Source organism: Aythya marila, assembly GCF_965140915.1.
Source record: "Aythya marila genome assembly, chromosome: 2".
Classification (NCBI taxonomy): domain Eukaryota; kingdom Metazoa; phylum Chordata; class Aves; order Anseriformes; family Anatidae; genus Aythya; species Aythya marila.
This window is the reverse complement of record NC_139043.1, coordinates 109,740,796-109,760,987: the sequence shown is the minus strand read 5'-3', so window position 1 is coordinate 109,760,987 and position 20,192 is coordinate 109,740,796. Positions and strand designations below refer to the sequence as shown.

The window sequence follows — 20,192 nt, the reverse complement described above, 5'->3', positions numbered from 1 at the left end:
GGATGCTGTCCTTCCCGAACTGAGCCTGCGGGGGCTGCCCACAGGCAGCAGCACTTCAAGAACTGCTCCAGCATGGCTCCGTACCATGGGGTCCATCCATCCCCCAGGAGCAAACTGCTCCAGCTCGGGTCCCCCATGGGCAGCAGCTACTCCCAGACCTCCTGCTCCTGTGTGGGCTCCTCTCCACGGGCTGCAGCTCTGGCCTGCTCCTGTGGGAGCTCTCCATGGGCCGCAGCCTCCTCCAGGCCACATCCAGCGGCTCCTCCACAGGCTGCAGCGTGGAGATCTGCTCTGCCATGGGACCCATGGGCTGCAGGGGGACAGCCTGCTCCACCAGGGCCCTCTCCACAGGTTTCAGGGGAACTTCTGTTGTCTCTCCTGGAGCACCTCCTGCCCTCCTTCTGCACTGTCCTTGGGGTCTGCAGGGCTGTTTCTCACTCCTTCTCTCCCAGCTGCTGTTGTGCAGCAGTTTTTTTTTCTCTTTCTTAAATCTGCTCTTAAAGAGACGCAAACATCACTAACTGGCTCAGCTCTGGCCAGCAACGGGTCCCTTTGAAACTGCCTGAAACTGGCCCTTATCTGATATGGGGCAGATTCTGAATTCTTCTCATAGAGGCCACCACTGCAGTCCCCTGCTACCAAAACCTTGTCATGTAAACCCAATACAGAGAGATAGACAGTCAAGCTGATAATAATTTGGCAATAATGTGATATGATACTGTAGTTCATGTAATTATAATGTTACAGTCACTCTTTAGTTAGCTTTCTTTAGAGTATCAAAAGTTGCTAATTCACGTTTATAAACCTAAAAGAAAAAAAAAAAGCAAACAAACAACAACAACAAAAAAGAAACAGTTAAAATGGAGATCCCTTTTCCATGCTGTTTCACCACACTATGAAGAATCATGAAACTAAAACATGTATAATGAAGTGCAATTATATACGATTGCCAGGTTCCCTTCAAGTTCCCACTACTTTATGCTAAAATTTTCACAACTTCCTTCAAGATTTTTTTCTTGCTGTTTCTCTTTTTATCATTGTAGTTGCTTGTTCCCTGATATAAGGCCTGTTGTTTAAACTACTTTGCAGTACCATATTTTAAAAGCTTGTCTCCATTGAAGTTGAATCTGAGTTTGAAAGTCTGAGTTATGTCTTGGATTAATAGTATGGTTTCACTTAGCTTCAGAAATAGCTTACAGTATGCTTACAATTTATAATTCTTTCCAGAAGTTAAACTAGGTGTTATTGAGGGAGCAGAGTACAAAGAACATAATACTTTGGGTTGTCTCCTTCAGCCTTTGACCTGCTGAATTATTTGTAAACTCAATTTAAGGTTCTGTACTGTGTGAACAAGAAATGAATGCTGAAATATATTCTTTTGGGAAGGAGATGCTTCAGTTTTGAAAAGTTGTGGGGTGTTTTTTTTTTTGTTATTGTTGTTTGGTTGGTTGGTTTTCCCCTGCTGTTAGTTTGTTTATTTATTTATTTAATGAGCGGCATGAGAGAAACCAGAAATCAAAGCCAAATTTTCACAATAATTTTTTTTAGCAGTCATTCTTAAAGTTTTAAATTGTATGCTAAATATATATGAACTTTTTATGAACTTTTGTGAATGAAATTATATAAACTTAATAATCAAGTCTCCTAGGAAGAATTTCTTCGCAGAATCAGCTACTTCACTGATAATCTGTGCCTTACAATGCAGTTTCTTCCCAACAATACTGATATTGTGCTGAAGTAGATGATAGTTCTCAACAAGCTGTGCACTGCCTTGCAGAAAGAACCTGCAGTCTGGGAAGTGCGTAGCTTTTTCAGAGCTGCATTGAGCCCAGGCAGATATGTCTTGCTTCTCATAAATGTTATCTTCCCAGCGAGGCTTCTCACCCAGGCACAGAGCTATGCTTAAACCATGCTCTTTCAGAGGTAGCCATGCCAGCTCAGTGTGGTGCTGCAAAGTGCATTGTAGGTTAGACTTCTGCTGTTGAGGTGGGAGGCCAAGTGATGGTGATACATACTTTAAATCTGAGATACTGTCTCCTTGAAAAATTTCAATTCTAAGTAAAGGCTATTCTAAATATCTTGAATGTCTGTAAATAAAAAATGTGGATGGGTTATGTATCTTGTAGGAAATTGGCAAAGTAAATCTACAAAACCACACTTTTTTTTTTTTTTTCTTTTTTTGCTTTGCATGCTGAATTGAACATTTTTGCATAGGAGAATGATAAACACTGATGAACAGTCTTTTCTTCTGAGATGTTGCCAAAGGCAATATCATTTTGTTTTCTAGGATTTAGGATCAAAGTTTATATTTAACTGATAAACTGATTTAGGATCAAAGTTTACATTTTCATAGCAGTTTTATAGTATAGCTGCTCCAAGAAAAAACATGCCCACTTTTATTTGCTACTGTGAATGCAAATACCATATGACTGTGATACCACAGAGTTGAACCATTGATTTTATAATTTAAAAAATCTTCATTTTTTCATGCCTTAACAATTATAATGTACCCCTGTACTGTGTAAATTCAGATATTATACATGTAGTGAAGTACAAGAAGTTCTTTCAGTGTTGGAAGAGAATAGACCAGTTCCTTTTCCACCAGCAATAGGAAAACTTTCATTTACTGAGGGACGGTTATAGCTTTAAATCACCTTTGTTGGATCACATAATAACATATGATTTGCTGTTACTCAGCAACAGTGCAAAACCATCTTGTAAAGCACATGCCATTGATTGTTTTCACTTCTGAGCAGTAGATCATAATCAATCTATAGACTTGAATTAAGCATTGCACTTGTGTTCCACTGATGGCTAGCAGTGTCCTTAAGCTTAAATAATAGACATCACTGAATTTGAAACTTGCACTCTAGAGTGCCAAGGTGTGTGCACAAAGATTATCCAACAACTGTTTGTGTGTAGTTGAGACTCTATCTGTGAAAGCAATTCATGCAAATACTTCAGTTCCAGAAAAAGAAATCTATATTCAAGAGTGAAAAAGTAAATTTGAAAATAACCAAATATCACATATAGCTATGAACTTTTCCATTATCCTTCTTTATGAGCATTGGAATGTCTATTTCAGCTCTTAGGTGCAGTAAATGCACATTTCAGGATCTCGTGTTCTGGCGTAGACCACTCAGGATCCAAAATACCCACTCAAAGTAAAGGCCTCTGGTTTATACTTGACATCAAAAGACCCAAATTAATAATGGATACCTTTTTAATTCTGATAGTGTAGTTAGTCACATTGTATCCATGATAATAGTATATGTAATAATATTAATATATTATTATTGTTATTGTTATTGTTATTGTTATTATTATATTTTTTAACATAGAACAATTAAAGTCTTTGTTCTCGATTGGTATATATATGATATCTAGAGCAAGACTGAAAGAATATAACTATAATTAAATTTTATCCAGAGGGTAACTTTTTATAAAATACAAATAATTTATTTTAAAACTTACTTAAATAATTGAAAGTGTTTTAAAAATTTCACATTCTTTTATGGTGAACAATGCAAGCTTAAAATTTTGTACCTGAAGTCAGTCTTCAGGAAAAGAAATACTTTTGATCCTGAAAATATCATAAATGTCTCACAACATGTATTGAAACATAATGTTATGGAAATAAGTAGTTGCAAATGTTTTAAAAAATCATTCAATGAGAAAGTATTTCAAGATTTTAAGATTTCTCATAGAAACCTTTGGGATGTATTGATCCACTAGTGACAGTATAAAAAGCATTTCATAAGATTATGTCAATAGTTGCATGGTCTTAAACTATCCTTTTCACTGAAATTTATTACAACACAGCATACCAAATTTTACAAATACTTTTTTTTTTCCTAAAAAGATGAATATTGCAATATTACAGGAAGTTATTGGATTCCAAAGTGAATATGAAAGTTCAAAAACAATGAAACGTTCCTTTTAGCAGTTGTTGTTGGTAAACCGCTGAGGTAATTCTGATTCCAATTTATTTTTTCCTAAATGAAAGCAAAGCCTCTTTTTACACTTCTTAGAAACCTGATATAAATCCTCTGATTTAAGATATACCTGCAGTAAATTTGCCTTTTTACACACATTTTTTTTTTCCCAAATATTATTTTTGAGATATATGTGCATTAAAACAAAGACAAAGACATTCTGGTCCTAGAAAGAAATTGAAGAAATATGTTCCATGTTAACTGCCTTCTCTGATTTTCCTTTTACAGTGCAAGACATATGCCTGTGTTTTGGAGAGTCATCTTATGGGACTTACTATTGACTTCAGCATGGGTTTTGTCTGTTTTGATGCTGCCACAAAGGTAAAGGTCTAAGACTTTTTACATTATGCTCATATAATTCCTCCTCATTTCATATACTTTGGGATAAATAGTACATCTTTTTACTGTTGTAATGGATCATCTTATGTCAACTCTTGTGCTTTAGTTTAAACTTGGGGTGACTTCTAAATGATGTAAGAAGTTGTATTCTGTTATGTGTGTGTTACTGAAAAGTCAATGCCAACCTTTCTGTTTTCCTGTTGCATGATTATGTGTGTGTTATTACAGCAATTCCCAATATATATTTTTAGATGTTTTTCTTCGTTGTCCATAAAAAAGATAAATATAATCATACAAATGTTTGTGTTGAATTATACTTCTACGTCCTCTGTCAGCATTGTGCAGGATACAGAAGGACAGCCATTCAATTCAACCACTGTCTGTCTATCTCATGTTTTTCCTGTCAGCCTTAAAAATGCTCTTTACAATTGGTGAAACAATTTTCTATGTCAAGTAATTAATATGCCATCAATTTCTACATTATATTAATGTAGGTTCAAAACTCAGTAAAGTCACTGTTGACCTAAGTTTGTTTGCATTTGCACTAATTGCTAAAAAGTACTGAAATGTAATCAAGTTTTATTGCTGCAGTCTAGACACTACTAGACACTGCTGTTATGGAAGAACATGAAATATTTTTTTCTGAGTTTCACTTATCTTCAGTTCCTGTTTTCGTTGGAGATGCTATAGATGACAGTTCCCACTAACAATTGTTAAAAATGCCCTTGTCTTTCCAGTACATGCTCCTATCGTACAGCTTAAGTCTGAACATGTTAGTCCATTGATCAGCATTTTATTCTTCCCACTTCAATCTGCTGTTCGCACAAGGTGTGGTGAATTTGAAACTCAAATTCTTGTGTATATATATATATATTTTGTCAAGCAAATAGTCTTATATGATTCATCAGTGGAATACATGACTGTCAACTTGGGAGGAATTACGTAAAAGATCAGTGCAACAGAACTAAAGTACAGTTCAAAAAAGATTGTATAGGTTTCCCCCAAATTCTCCAGTAATACTATAGCAATGCTTTTGTATGAAGTTGATTTGCATCTCCTCTAAAGCTCTTGCACAGCTCTGATTCTGGTAAGACTTTTGAAGACATTATCTACAGTACAAACGCAGACCAAATTTAAAGTTGAAAAGTATAAACACAATTGCCTTTATACTTGTAAACATGGCTGAATGGTGTGGTACTCCTTCTGTATGTCCTCAGGAAATGTATGGTGGATTTCCAGATATGGAAAAAAGCTGTAGTAAGGATATAACTTCACTGTGCTGCTTTCTTAAATAAGTCTCTATGTCTTTCCAGTCATACAAAATTCCTGGAGACATTGCTGAACAATGTTACTTATAATACAGATTCTCCTTTGCTCTTTGCCAAATACTAATTTATTTATTTATTATTTGATAACCAAAACCAGAACAGTATTTCAAATATTAAAATTGACTACTGAAACAGTGAGGCACTTGTTAGCTTTGACAACAGATTTGCACTTAGCTATTCTGCCCTCTTCTTCTTGCTGCCCCATGCTCCCCCACCAGCTCACATGGGTCTTATTAAAAATATATGATGAACTCCAGTGATAAAATAAATGCATCAGAAAATTGCAATCTAACTTACACTTCAAGCCAGAAGAGGTCTGACTAGGTAGCTAGGTAGTGTTTCAACCCTGCCTGGTAGAAACACTACTTTCTTCCCTTCTCAAACTAAAACCACAGTGCACAACAAAGTATCAGAAAATCCACAACGCAAGACAACTGGAATTAAGCTTTGGTGACTTGAAGACCAGAGAAAAGCTAAGAAGGAATTTTCCATCTTCCAGGTCTCTCAAACTTGAGGAAGGACCTTAATGCATTATAAAAATATGAGTCAATTTTTACTCTTCCCCTTGTCTTTAAAGTCATGAAACCACAGAATGAAGATGATCCTTCTGGGATGGCATCCAAGCTCGGCATCCAAAAAGTTCTGAAATTTTAAGCCAAGAACTAACCATATTTAGTGGGATTTTGAGATCTAAATACAGTTGAAGCAGTACATGTTTAATCTGGACATGAAAGGGTAGCACATGTGTGGTGGAATTTCCTTCAGGATGGGAAGGACTTCATAGGCATTATGAAGGGACAAGGATGCAATACTTCACAAATAGGAGGAAAGACATTTTTTGTTGTAGTGAATGGACTGTTGTGGCAAGAAAAAAAGTAGTGCATCATCTGCAATTGACAGACTGTACTGGTCCTCCTTCTTCTCACCTTCTACCATTGCAGTGGATAAATGCCCACTAAACACTTGTTCCATACAGACTGAAGGGAGGAGCAGGGGACTCCTGCTGATCTGTCAAATTCATCCAAAGAAAAGGAGCTGTACGTTGCAGCAGGAGTGATTTCCACTGAAAAACAAAATTTTAAAAATCCCATTTTTCAAAATTACACTTATCTCCTAGTTTTCCTTCCACCTTTGCCACCAGTGCTGTCCATGTTTTCTCTGTTTTTCTTGTTTGCATTTGAGACTGATAAAATAAAAATTGCTTTACTGCTTCCTAGTTTTTCTTATAAAAGTGGGTTTTACTTTCCTGCATGGAAGGAGAAACTAACGCTTGTAAAGCTTAGGCCTCAGTACACAGGGAACCTTGACAGTTTCAGGGTTTGTTTTGGTTTTCTTTGATACAGAAAAACAGGCAAGCAGAGAGCATTGTTTATGATAAAGGCACTGTGTTAAAAATGCATGATCATTTAGCACACATACCAGAGAAAGGCCACATACTAATCCAATTTAATGAGTACCTAAATAGGAAAACCATTATTACTCTCCATCATTTTATGGAAAGATAAAGGGTGCAATTTTCTGAGCCAAAAATTTGTTTGCATATTTTCATTATCATGATGGCAGGTGTAGGTTGTGGTTGTGTCTTGGCTGGTAATGTTGTTTGAGAGTACTGCTAAATGTGTGTAAACTAAAATATAAACTAGAAATGTTTAGTTACATAAACTAAAAATAGTATTTCTCCACCTATGAAGGAGTTCATATGAAGCAGGAGTTCAAAATTGCTTTGCAAATAAAGAAGTGAATAAAAAACAAAAAGTGGAAACCGGTTTGTAGGGCAAGGAAAACATGAATAAAATTTAAATTGTTACCAATATCTTATGAATACATACATACCCATCTGTAAATTAAGACTGTATGAAAGTCCTAGCAATTTTCAATTGAATTAACAAACTCAGTATTAAAGACAAAAATGCTACTTAAAATATCATACTGGTCATGAAAGAAGAAAAAAAAATCGAATTGCTTATAAATTGTATGATTTTTTACACTTAGTATTTGGAAAAAAAAAATCTGTACAAACTATTATCTTTCATAAGTCACTGTAGTACAGAAATCGTGTTAGGTCATGGATTTAATCATTCCCAAAATACACCTATAAATAGAACTTCTGAATAAATTGGTTGCCAGTAGCAGTTATGACTCTTTTGCTACATGTTCACTCTATTGTTTTCCCATTACTCATACCAAATTCTCCTCTTTGAGTTAGGACTGAACTTTAAGCCATATTCTATAGACTTTAGAGTTCAATGTCAGGTAACTCATTCTGTCTAGCTTTTACTATTTGCAGAATACTACTAGAGTTACAAAATATTTTAATGAAGTTGAAGAGGTCTTGGACAAGTACTTGGAGGAGAGATCATTAAATCAGACTATCATCAAATGGACAAGCAACATTAGTTTTATGAAATCTTCTGATCTGCAGATATTTGGAAGTTGCGAGTGAGTTAGAAGGAGATACTATATATACATTTCTTCCTTTTAGTCTTCCCTACATGTTGGTTTGTGATCATTCTCAAGATACAGGGATAGATGCACCTTTTCTATAAACCTGTATGACATTTCTTAGCATTCTCAAGAATAACTATCACCCAGTTACCTCTAAAATGAGACTTCCGCTGTTAAATGACAGCTGAGATAACTATGCTTGAAGGAATGAGATTGATAAAATTAGTGTTGATGTTTAAAAAATTCTTAATCTACCATACTCTGAAAAAAATCATCTGAATAATTGAAAAAAATAGTCTGGCTAATATGAAGAGAAAATATTCAGGGCAGACTTACCAGTTACAACAATTAGAATCATAAAATGATAGAAACATTTATTATATAATCAGAATCATTATCATGAACTAGCTTTTCAGTACAAGAGCTACATGGAACTACTGGATCAAGTTCAGAGGAGGGCTGCTAAGATGATTAGAGGACTGGAGCACTTGTTGTATGAGGACAGGGTGAGAGAACTGGGCCTGTTTAGCCTGGAAAAAGAAGGCTGAGGAGAAACTTCATCAATGTGTATAAATATCTGAGGGGAGGGTGTCAAGAGGATGGAGCCAGTCTCTTTTCGGTTGTGCCCAGTGACAGGACAAGAGGCAATGGGCACAAACTGAAGCACAGGAGGTTTCACCTGTGTGTAAGAGGACACTTCTTTACTGTGAGGGTGAAAGAGCACTGGAACAGGTTGTTCAGAGAGGTTGTGGAGTCTCCTTCTCTGCAGATATTCAAATCCTACCTGGATGCCATCCTGCACAAGGTACTCTAGGAGATTCTGCTCAGAAGGGAGGTTGGACTAGATGATCTTCAGAGGTCCCTTCCAACCTTGGCCATTCTGTGATTCTGTGACTTTACATTTTCACCATTTTCCGTTACTCTTAATTCATTCTATCTGCAAAGTGTGTGGACCTATACATATATATTTTTTTCTAGATTTAAATATGGTGAGGCTGAGCTGACACATCCTCATTTAGATTCCTTGCTCTGTGTCTTAGAACTTTACTAAGCTGCACTCATCATCAGAAAGAAATGCCACAGCAGTATTTGAGGCATGCTTTATGTTTTTCTTTTTCCAGCTTGTCTGTCAGTCATTGCAGTTTTTGGTTTCAATTAGCATCCAGTTACTCCTCCTCAAGAGTGTCAGAGGTAGGCTGTCTCACAGAGACTTCTGCACCAAGTATCTTCTATTTCATAGTATGGATGATGAAGAAAAGAAGCCTGGTACAATGGAAACTATTACAATGGTCAGAAGCACCCAAGAATTTGTCTGTACTTAATACTTGACTTAATACTTGAATAACTCCGACTTTACAGTATTTTAAAGTAATTCAAAATCATGGCACACAATCATTATATATTTATCATGACTGAACCTGTAGATAAAGGCTGGGGGAGCAGTCTCCTACTGTAAGCGAAGGGCAGATTTGAGACCACCTGATTAAAATGAACAGGGGGCCTGATGACATGCAAACCCAGGGTCCTGATGAAACTGGATGATGCAGATACCAAGCCTCTCTCCATCATGTTTGAAAAGTCCCAACAGTCAGATGAAGTCCCTGGTGACTGGAAAAAGAGACACATCACTCCTATTTTTAGAAAGGGTATAAAGCAGGACCCGGGGAACTACAGACTGGTGAGCCTTACCTCTGTGCCCGGGAAGATCAAGATCTTCCTGGAAGCAATGTCAAGGCAAGTGCAACGAGGTGATCCAAGACAGCCAGCATGGCTTCACCAAAGGCAAATCGTGCCTGACCAATCTGGTGGCCTTCTGTGATGGAATAACTTCATCAGTTGACAAAGGAAGACTGACCGATGTCATCCACCTGGACTTCTGCAAGGCATGAAGCCTTGACCTGGTGCCACATAACATCCTGATCTCCAAATTGGAGAGATATGGTTTTGATGAGTAGACCATTCAAAGGATAAGGAATTGGCTTGAAGGCTGCACCCAGAGCTCATGGCTTTATGTCCAGGTGGAAGCAGGTGATGAGTGGTGTCCCTCAGAGGTCTGTCCTGAGACCGGTACTGTTTAATGTCTTTATCAATGACATAGACAGTGAGGGTGCATAGAGTAGACCCTCAGCAAGATTGCCAATGACACTAAGCTGGGTGGTGCATTCAATACAACAGAAGGCAGGGATAACATCCAAAGGGACCTGGACAGGCTGGAGAAGTAGGCCCATGTGAACCTAATGAGGTTCAACAAGGCAAGTGCAAAGTGCTGCACATGGATCAGAGCAATCCCAGACAGGGGTACGGACTGGGAGAAGCACTCATTGAGAGCAACCCTGCTGAGAAGGACTTGTGGATTCTGATGGATGTGAAGCTCGACATGAGCCAGCAGCGTGTGCTTGTAGCCCAGAAGGCCGATTGCATACTGGGCTGCTTCAACAGAGGCTGGAGCATGTTTCCGATGAATAAAGAGCTGGGGATTTTCAGCTTGGAGAAGAGGAGGCTCCAGGGAGACCTCATTGAGGCTTTTCAGTACTTAAAGGGGGCTTAAAAAAAGATGGAAAGCTTTTTTTTTTTTTTTTTTGCTCTGGCAGACAATGACAGGACAAGGGGGAATGGTTTTAAATTAAAAGAAGGGAAATTTAGACTAGATGTTAGGAGGAAATTCTTTACTCAGAGGGTGGAGAGGCACTGGAACAGGTTTCCTAGAGAAGCTGTGGATGCCTTATACATGGAATTGTTCAAGACCAGGTTGGATGGGGTCTTGACCCACCTGATCTCGTGGGTGGAATCCCTGGCCATGGGAAGGGTGTGAAATAGATTATCTTTAAGGTCCCTTCCAACCAAAGCTGTTCGATGGTTCTATGATTCTGTGTAGACCCCAATGTTATAATGACCAAATGAAATTCTTTGTGATGGTTTATGTTAGGTATGGACATATACATAGACTATGGGAAGTGTTTATGAGTAAGGTTTTGAGCCAGTGTAGCTACCTCAACAATTAAGGGTGGACATAGATAGATCAATAGATCCAAAAGCCTAAGACTTGTTTAAAACAGTTCATCTAACTACTATTCTGAAGGTGATACAATGTGTAAAAGTACTTAATCAGATGGCATTCAATAACTTATTTTTAACATGCTTCTCACAAAAATTGGCTATTCTCCAATCATAGATGCATGCTGATGTATATACATAGACATATATATACATATTTTATATATATTACATATAAATGATATATATTTCTGTTTAAACTGACATATTCATTACAATTGTTCTCCATAGTGTGCATATTTACATCATATCTTGTAAAAAAAGTTTGTGTTTATGTGAGTGTACAGTAAAATGTACCTACCTATGCAAAGTGCTGTCTGCACTCCACCACATTTACTGCTCATTAAAGTGGCAGTCAGAAATGCACATTTGTCAGAAGAGAAAAAAATCATGCCTTGAAGGACTGAAAATAAATTAAAGTGCTGCTAATTTATACGATGATGCTAGAACAAAGTAACAGAAGGCTCCATAATAGTCCACAAGTTGCATAACAACAAAGCTCAGTGTACCTATTTCCCTTTTCTCTCAAACGCATTGCACACTTCATCAAAAAAGAGAATACACTGTAAGCAATGAACAGCAACGCAAATATCTTTTTTTCTTTTTTCTTTTTTTCTTTTTTTTTCTTTTTTCTTTTTTCATACAAAATATCTACTATGTAACATAGAACAGAATTTCTTTGAATTTCGGTAGGAGCAAACTGTCTTTTCTAAGGATACATACCTGAAGGTCTGTCCATTCATTCAGCTAATATATATACCACATATTGAAATAAAAATGTATCAAAAACAAACAAACAAACAAACAAACTTGATTTGTTACAAACAATGTTCATAAATAGAGAAGACAGAAGGATACTCACTTCAGTTTAAAGATTTAATAATGTAACTCTTGTGAACAAATATTTATTCCAGGCTTAGAAATTGAAATGCTGAATAAACAGCTACTATAGCTTTGATGTAAACAGTCAAACATAGTTCATACAGTCATGCTTCATACCTAAGAAGCAAACAAGCAAATGTTGGTAGATCATCCATCAATACTAATCATATAAACTCTAGCCTTAACATTCAATGTAACTTCAGCAATTGATAAGTTCATTTATCATGGATGACTTTCTTGCTGTTTTCCTTTGTCTCATTTTTATTCTTTATCCTCTGCATCCTCCTTTTCCTTTCCCTTTACAGTTAGAAAGCCACAGCAGTTGACAACGGAAATTACCTTGGACCGTAATTCTTTTGAAGTAGACACTCCAGAGATTTGTAACACAGCAGAACTGAGCATGACCAAGATCTTAATCCTACTCAGTTCCTACTCAGTTCCCTACTGCTGCTGTCAGCATGAGCAAAGTGTCACTTTGCAAGGATGCAATCTTTCTCAGTTAGATATGAGAGAAACAGCTAAATTAAGGTGTATCCCAGGTGATCAAAGACCCAATTACCTTTATTCTTGAAAATGGAGATCCACAGGGCATCTGCACTTGATTTAGTTTGACTTGTAGGAGTATCACTTATCTTATTCAGATGAGAAAAAAAAATAGCTTGAAAGGTGTCCACTGAAATCTAGAATAATTCTGTAATATATGCAGTATAAAAGTTGCCTTAGAAAGCTGAAGGGAAGCATAATTTAATCAGTGAGAGTGTCAAGAAAAAAAAAAGGCAAAGATGGAAAATAAAGCTCCATTTTGTGAAGATATGAAGGAAGAGGTGACTCCATTTGTGGTGAATGGAGTCAAATCCAGCTGGAGGCCAGTCACTAGTGGCGTTCCCCAGGGCTCGGTGCTGACGTTGGTCCTCTTTAATATCTTTATCGATGATCTGAATGAGGGCATCGAGTTCACCCTCAGTAAGTTCACAGATGACACCAAGTTAGGTGCATGTGTCGATCTGCTTGAGGGTAGGAAGGCTCTGCAAGAGGATCTGGATAGGCTGGACCAATGGGATGAGGTCAACTGCATGAAGTTCAACAAGGCCAAGTGCCGGCTCCTGCAACTGGGGCACAATAACCCCAAGCAGAGCTACAGACTGGAAGAGGAATGGTTGGAAAGCTGCCTGGCAGAGAAGGACCTGGGAGTACTGGTGGATAGTCAGCTGAATATGAGCCAGCACTGTGCTCAGGTGGCCAAGAAGGCCAATAGCATCCTGGCTTGTATAAGGAGCAGTGTGGCCAGCAGGGCCAGCACTTCAAGTACTGTGTTCAGTTTTGGGCCCCTCGCTACAAGAAGGACATCGAGGTGCTTGAGCGAGTCCAGAGAAGGGCGACGAAGCTGGTGAGGGGTCTGGAGAACAAGTCCTACGAGGAGCGGCTGAGGGAGCTGGGCTTGTTCAGCCTGGAGAAAAGGAGGCTCAGGGGTGACCTTATTGCTCTCTACAGGTACCTTAAAGGAGGCTGTAGCAAGGTGGGGGATGGTCTATTCTCCCACGTGCCTGGTGACAGGACGAGGGGGAATGGGCTAAAGTTGCACCAGGGGTGTTTTAGGTTGGATGTTAGGAAGAACTTCTTTACCGAAAGGGTTGTTAGACATTGGAACGGGCTGTCCAGGGAAGTGGTGGAGTCACCATCCCTGGAGGTCTTTAAAAGACGTTTAGATGTAGAGCATAGTGAAATGGTTTAGTGGAGGACTTGTTAGTGTTAGGTCAGAGGTTGGACTCGATGATCTTGAGGTCTCTTCCAACCTAGAAATTCTGTGATTCTGTGAAGAGACAACAAAATTTTTTATTAAAACTAGCATTTGAAAAGTGACCTCTGAAATTCACTTTCTTAACAAAGCTTGTATTTACTTCATCATTTACAGGTGGTCTGAGATGTAGCTTTCTAGCCATTTTAAAATACTGATAGACTTCCATTTTTTTTCCAAGTATCCTGCTGAAGACCAAACTTCTTTTGCTACTACATAATAGAACCTCTATGATTCATGCCAGTGAAGAGTCCAGAGAAAATCCATATTTGGTAATGTGCATTGACAGGTGAAATGATGCAGTTGCAGTCTAAGGTGCAAACACTATTTCATGAGCTCAGTAAGTGTACATTGTCTTCTTGTAAGAAGAGAACTGCTTCACAGTGCATAATCCAATATAGAAGAGGCAAGATACTTTAACAATAAACTGAAGGCAGTCCTTCAATGAAACCATAGGACATAAATTAATTCTGTTTTGCTTGGAGACTCTCATGTTGACAAAATATAGCTTTTCTTCCCAGGAAGAAAATGTGTGTTAGTATATCCTTGTTAAATCATACATGTGTATCTATCACGGAGTCAAGGACTAGGCTGACAGTCCAATTTCTATGTATCTTCCTTGGAGAAATTCCTATGGCAAATAAAAATACAAAGATGGATATATATATATATATATTATTATTTTATTATTATTTGATAATTCAGTCTCTCTGTAGGGTGTCTTAGGCCCCTTGACCAAAACCAAAACTGAAACCTAACCAACATAACCCTAACCAACATCACACCCTACATAAAGATGCATTTCCCAGTTTTGTGGTACAATTATCTAGAGGAGAATCAATTTTCTTTCATTGCATCTTCAGAAAAAGTGATACCTCATCAAAATTTAAAATGCAGTTTAGCTCAGCATTCTGAAATGACAGCAATGAGTAGCAAACTGTCATATAATACATAAATATTTTCTGAGGTCCCTTGCAGAATTTTTGTTCTAGATTTAGCACCAGTGCTAAGAAAAGAAGTAACATAAATTCCCTTCATTTCTGTGACTGTAGAGAACCACAGGAAAGTGTTATTGGTACTGAAATCAATAGGTTTTCTTCCATGTATAATTTTTGTATTGCATTAATGTCCTATCTATAAAACAAAAATATGCAGGCAGAGAACATCCTTGGGTAATTGTAACAAAATAATACTTGAAGAAGGTAATAGTAATTTTACTACAAATGCTGGAGTAAATAAGTCCGAAGTAATTATTTGTAAAGAAAATATTTCTCATTAAAATGGTATGGTATCTTGGTCCCAAGTATGTCAAAAAATAATAATAATCCTATTAATTTCAATGAAGATATTGCTTTTTGATGATTTTTTGATTACATAATGCAATATCAACTCATGAGAGGTCTTAGCATCTAATTTGTCAGCTCTTCTGCACTGTTCATCTGTTTGCATTACATTCTTATATTCTTTGAGATTATTTTTTCAAGTGTTATAAAATGTAAAATGCAGCCTAAGTGATCTATGAGTAACAGTTGGGGAAAGGATATATTTCTTTTGGTTATTTTCAATGTTACACATGGTGCGTACCATATTGGCTCAGATGGGACTGTCTTATGATGCATTTTTTTCCATACATGGATGTAACTTTGTCATATTTTCCATGATCATAATGGATGTATTCAAATTGTGAAGCAGATGGTATTTTCAGTATATACGATAATCTCAGTCTCCAGTGTCTAAATCAGAGTGCTTGCTGTGATTGTCAAGTTCTGTCTCTAATCACAGGCTGAGATTTCCCTTCCAAAGGGAACTAAGGCACACTGATAAACAGTATATATTGAGTTGTTATCATCATCCTCCGTCAAGAAATAAGATTTTGTGCCTCGACTTGAGAGGTATCCTAACTAGTAGTTGATGCCAGCATCCACAAAATATTTAAAACAACAACAACAACAACACTACAGTTTGTGCTTTAAAAGTAATTGCTACTTGGTTCGCATGTTAAATTTATTTTAGGGTGAAAATAATATTCCACTTCTTAAAAGTAGTATACACAGTCCTGTAAAAAAACTGTTATTGATGTAGGCTATGTGGACAATTACTGAACATTTTACAAAGAAAGGAACAGGCTGTTTTTAACTAAAAGAAACCCTGTCAGAATGTATTATAAAGTGTTGAGCTCAGTAACAACACACATTCAGACTTCCCTTACAAATGATTCATAAAAACTGATTTAAGAATAATTTATATGACACACGCTCCATTTCTTTGTTAATTTGTCAAAAAGCCAACATGTTTTACAAATGTGCTTATTGCTCAAAAGTCAGTCTATACATAAATATATATATTTGTACAAAATTAATTCAACCTAATTTAATTCTCTGAGGCAAGCACTTAGGAAACAGTTCTGAAGAATTGTGATGCTCAAAAACATGGAAAAATCATTCAGTGGTATAGACAAGTATCCCCGGAGATGTGTATTCCTCATGCAGGAGAATTAGCCTTTAAAATTAGTATTCAAAGCAGTCACAATGAGCACTGTGACACTGAAATAAGACCATAGGAAACATGAAAGATAACAACATATGAAACTCTGCCTCTTGTGTGTTTATGTCAGTAATGTAGCTGCACATCACTGTGAAACTGGGCATTTAGGCATGTAGGTCTTGCTTGTTCTTTATAGTTTGTCACTATGAGGTAGTCACTGAAAAAGATAGGTCTAATCCCTGTTCAATGATTGAGCATTTTGCAATAATGAAAAAACAAACAAACAGGTCTTAAAAATGAACACATGAAACCACAAGAGGAAGTAACACAGGGTTCCCTAATGTACCACATTTTAAGAGTGGTCTGACTACTGGGTCACATCATTCTGCATCTTGTACGTCTACTACACATGAAATGTGCAGTTCTGGCTACAGAGCACAGCATTTAGCTTCTCAGGAGTTAAATGAGTCTTACTGCATATATGCTTAATTAATTCACCTAACTTGAGCTAGCTAGAATTTGGACATCTAGTTTAACCAGCTTTTACACTTCTGATGTAACAGAGAGGTGCATACACATCCAGAGTGTATCAGGAGGAACCAGTATTCATCCCAGTTCAAACCAGGATGAAGGAATTGTCCTTCAGAAATTCTCTTTCTAGAACAAAAGAAATAGCTAGGATGACTTTTTTTAGTGCTAGAAATATGTTGTTTTCCTGACTTAATAACTTAAAACTCACAGCATTTTCCCCAATCTTATTTTTACAAAAAGATTCCTCCTTCATGTGGAATTCTTTGGGAAAAAAAAAAAAAAAAAAAAAAAAAGTGTGCAATTTGTTGAAGACCACTCAAAAGAAACAAATAGTTCTTTCATTTCTGAATAATTTCATGCATAGTCAATGGCCTTTTTAATCTTTACACTTTAGATGAAGAGGGTTTAGTCTTTGCAAAGTATGCTGTTGAGATCTCAGTTCTCAGAACTTGTTTTGATATCCTAAGTAAGAAGTGCAATCTTGTTGGGAGTAGTCTCTAGAAGGATTTTGCCCCCTCTGCACTACAAGCCTGATTTTGCAGTGTACTTAAAAGCCATTGCTAAGTAGGACTCTCAATACTGAAGTTATGCATAAACTGAAGTGTGTTCCTGAACCATGCCTGTGGTTTGGTGTGACTATCATTCTCTATCCTCTGAATGAAAATGAAGTGAGTAGCAAAGCTACATGGGAAATGCCAAAGTGTGGCAGTTCTATGCATCCTTCATCTTCACTCAGACTTCATCTGATTTAGAGTAAGGCCAGATACCCCAGGATTTTGACTGCCCAACTGAGGATCCTTTTTACAACTGCACCTCTCTCCTGGCCTCACCATACATCAGCAAAGAGAAAGGCGTTAGTACATTTATTTGTGGTTCTCCAGAGATAAAGATGAGATAAAGAGACGACCTTATGTTTCTCATTTAGGAAATGACATGCTTAAATAGGTTTGGTGTTCCTGTGGAAAGGATGTACTCTTGATTTTCTGACAAGATTTGTGGAGTAACATAGGTCTGTAAAAACAGACATTACTATGTAGGTGGGAAGTATGACCACCTGAGTATTTTGGGGGGGGTTATTATTTATTTATTTTTTTACTCATTTTCCACAGTATGTAAATAAATGTCATTATTTAAACCATCTGAAAGGAATTGCACACATTTAGAGATCAAGGAAGCTATTCTATTTTTTGTAGCACAGAGTGGTGTGCTCAGGAGGACAGCAAATCAAACAAATATGATATAGTTTCACATAAATTGCCAAATTCCTCTAGTTTATCTGAAACAGAATGTCTTTAATTCTGTTTATGGTAGAGGAGAGATCACTTGTCACATACACTTGGAGAATGAAAGTGGTGCTAAGCTTATTTTTTTTACTAGAAATGGACAAATATAGAGAGATTTTTTTTGTTATATACAATTGCAAACGTCTACTGGAAAATAAATCTTTCATTGTGTACTGTGCACAGTTAAGATATTGTCCCTTCCACCCACCCACCCCCCATCTACTTAGACAATATAAATGTAGCAAACTTTAACTTGTTGCATGTTGGAGATTTTTGAAGCTTATTAGCAACAAGAAATAAAGACATCCTGAAGCAAAGGGACCTTCCTGTGCTCAGGAAAGTTGAGAATTTGACCTCTCATATTCTGTTTAATATTAACTATATATTAAATCATGTAATACATATAGTCAAAAGACACAGATGGAAGCATCATGCTAATCCACTGAAATGAATTCATTTACTTACAAACCATTAACAACAACAACAACAAAAGTCATGTGAAATTATTGCATGTGAAATTAATGTCTCCTAAAAGCAGCAGCACAATATGAGTGAGGTTGACCTTATAATTATGTGAAATAATACTGAAATCACAATGAAAAATGATACTGCTTCAAAATACCTGCAGGAGAAAATATCTTTTAATGAAGCTGAAAGTATTTATAATAAACAGCTCTTTTCCACTTCTAGGAAAATAGAGTTTGAAATGCAGTTTTTTATAAAAGTTGTCTATATAAATTGCAGTTGTCTATATAAATCCACATGAGATATAATAAACAGACATTTTTATAGATTTATTTTTTTTAATTCTATGTTTATTCTGTAGAGAAATCTGCCTTTTATCAACACGACACAACTTAATTAATAATTTAAAGACTTGAATGGTCACTAATACTTAGAATTTATGATCTGCTTAAATTTCTTACTGGAGATTTCATAAGTAAACTCAAAATGACTTCTCATTATAAGGTTTTCTATTGTTATTTGTCATTTTAAATATATTTGGTTTTAATTTGATATACACTTTATGGAAATACAACTAGATTATTATTAATAATAATATTGTTCCTGTGAAAGGAGAAATTTTGTGACAGGTTATTGCCTCAGATGGCTCAGGGAATCCACAGATCTTCAGAGGAAAAATCTTTGGCTTCGGGCATGACAGATTTTGATTAAATATAGTTAAAGGGATTTCAGAGTACATTTCACAAATGTAGTCTGACTGATCTCAATCGGACACTGCTAAAGTATGCTACACCCATATGTAATATTCATTTGGTTTAATGATGTACCACTGAGAGGTTAAAAGTTCCCCTAGAAGGGCATTAGCTGTTTCTATTACAGTTCACCATAATAATGCTTGTTCTTTTTTTTTTTTTTTTTTTTTTTTTTTTTCCCACCTCTAGGCTGTACTTTGGAGGTACAAGTTTTCCCAGCTCAAAGGTTCTTCAGATGATGGGAAGAGCAAAATCAAATTCTTGTTTCAAAACACAGATACTAAACAAATTGAAGCAAAGGTAAAAACAACGTGTTCTCTTTTAGAATGTCAATATACATTAAAACATTTATTAAAGCATCTAGGAGACAGGAGGAGTAAATTAAACTAAATTAATTAAAAGTATTAGATCAATGTGTGCAGTCAATGAATTTAAAGAAAAACAAAGAAATCTGAATGAACTGTTTGGATTTTTGGTAGATATAGTCTTTTAAAGGGCTCCATTACATTAAATATATATATGCCTAAAAGTATATATATCAATAATATATATGTGTGTGTGTATGTATATATTATTGATATATATATTTTTAGGCATGTTTGCAAAGACTATTAAGACTATTAATCATTTTGATAAAGATGGCTTAGAGTTTAAATGCCCTCTCACCCTATACTTGTATCATGAAATGGTGCAAAACGTATCCTTTAGTCAGTTTGGTCAGACAATCCAGCAAGGGTCTAACATTGTTTTTATTTCTCAGAGAAAAAAAAAGCGTGGATTAAACATAAAACCCATTACAAGAAGTTGTCATCAAATCTTTGTGTCTGCGTCTAATTCAA

At 36.4% G+C, this 20,192-nt stretch overlaps 1 protein-coding gene across 1 annotated transcript in view; it reads left to right on the top strand.

Annotated features, from left to right (window-relative positions):
- Window positions 1-20,192, top strand: part of SNTG1 (syntrophin gamma 1) — a gene marked incomplete at its 3' end in the record, with an annotated part of 342,385 nt that overhangs the window by 312,526 nt on the left and 9,667 nt on the right. Inside the window, exons 16-17 of the mRNA XM_082753438.1 lie at window positions 4,224-4,316; window positions 19,543-19,653. Coding sequence (XP_082609564.1) covers window positions 4,224-4,316; window positions 19,543-19,653 — 204 coding nt within the window. The remainder of the gene's footprint in view (window positions 1-4,223; window positions 4,317-19,542; window positions 19,654-20,192) is intronic.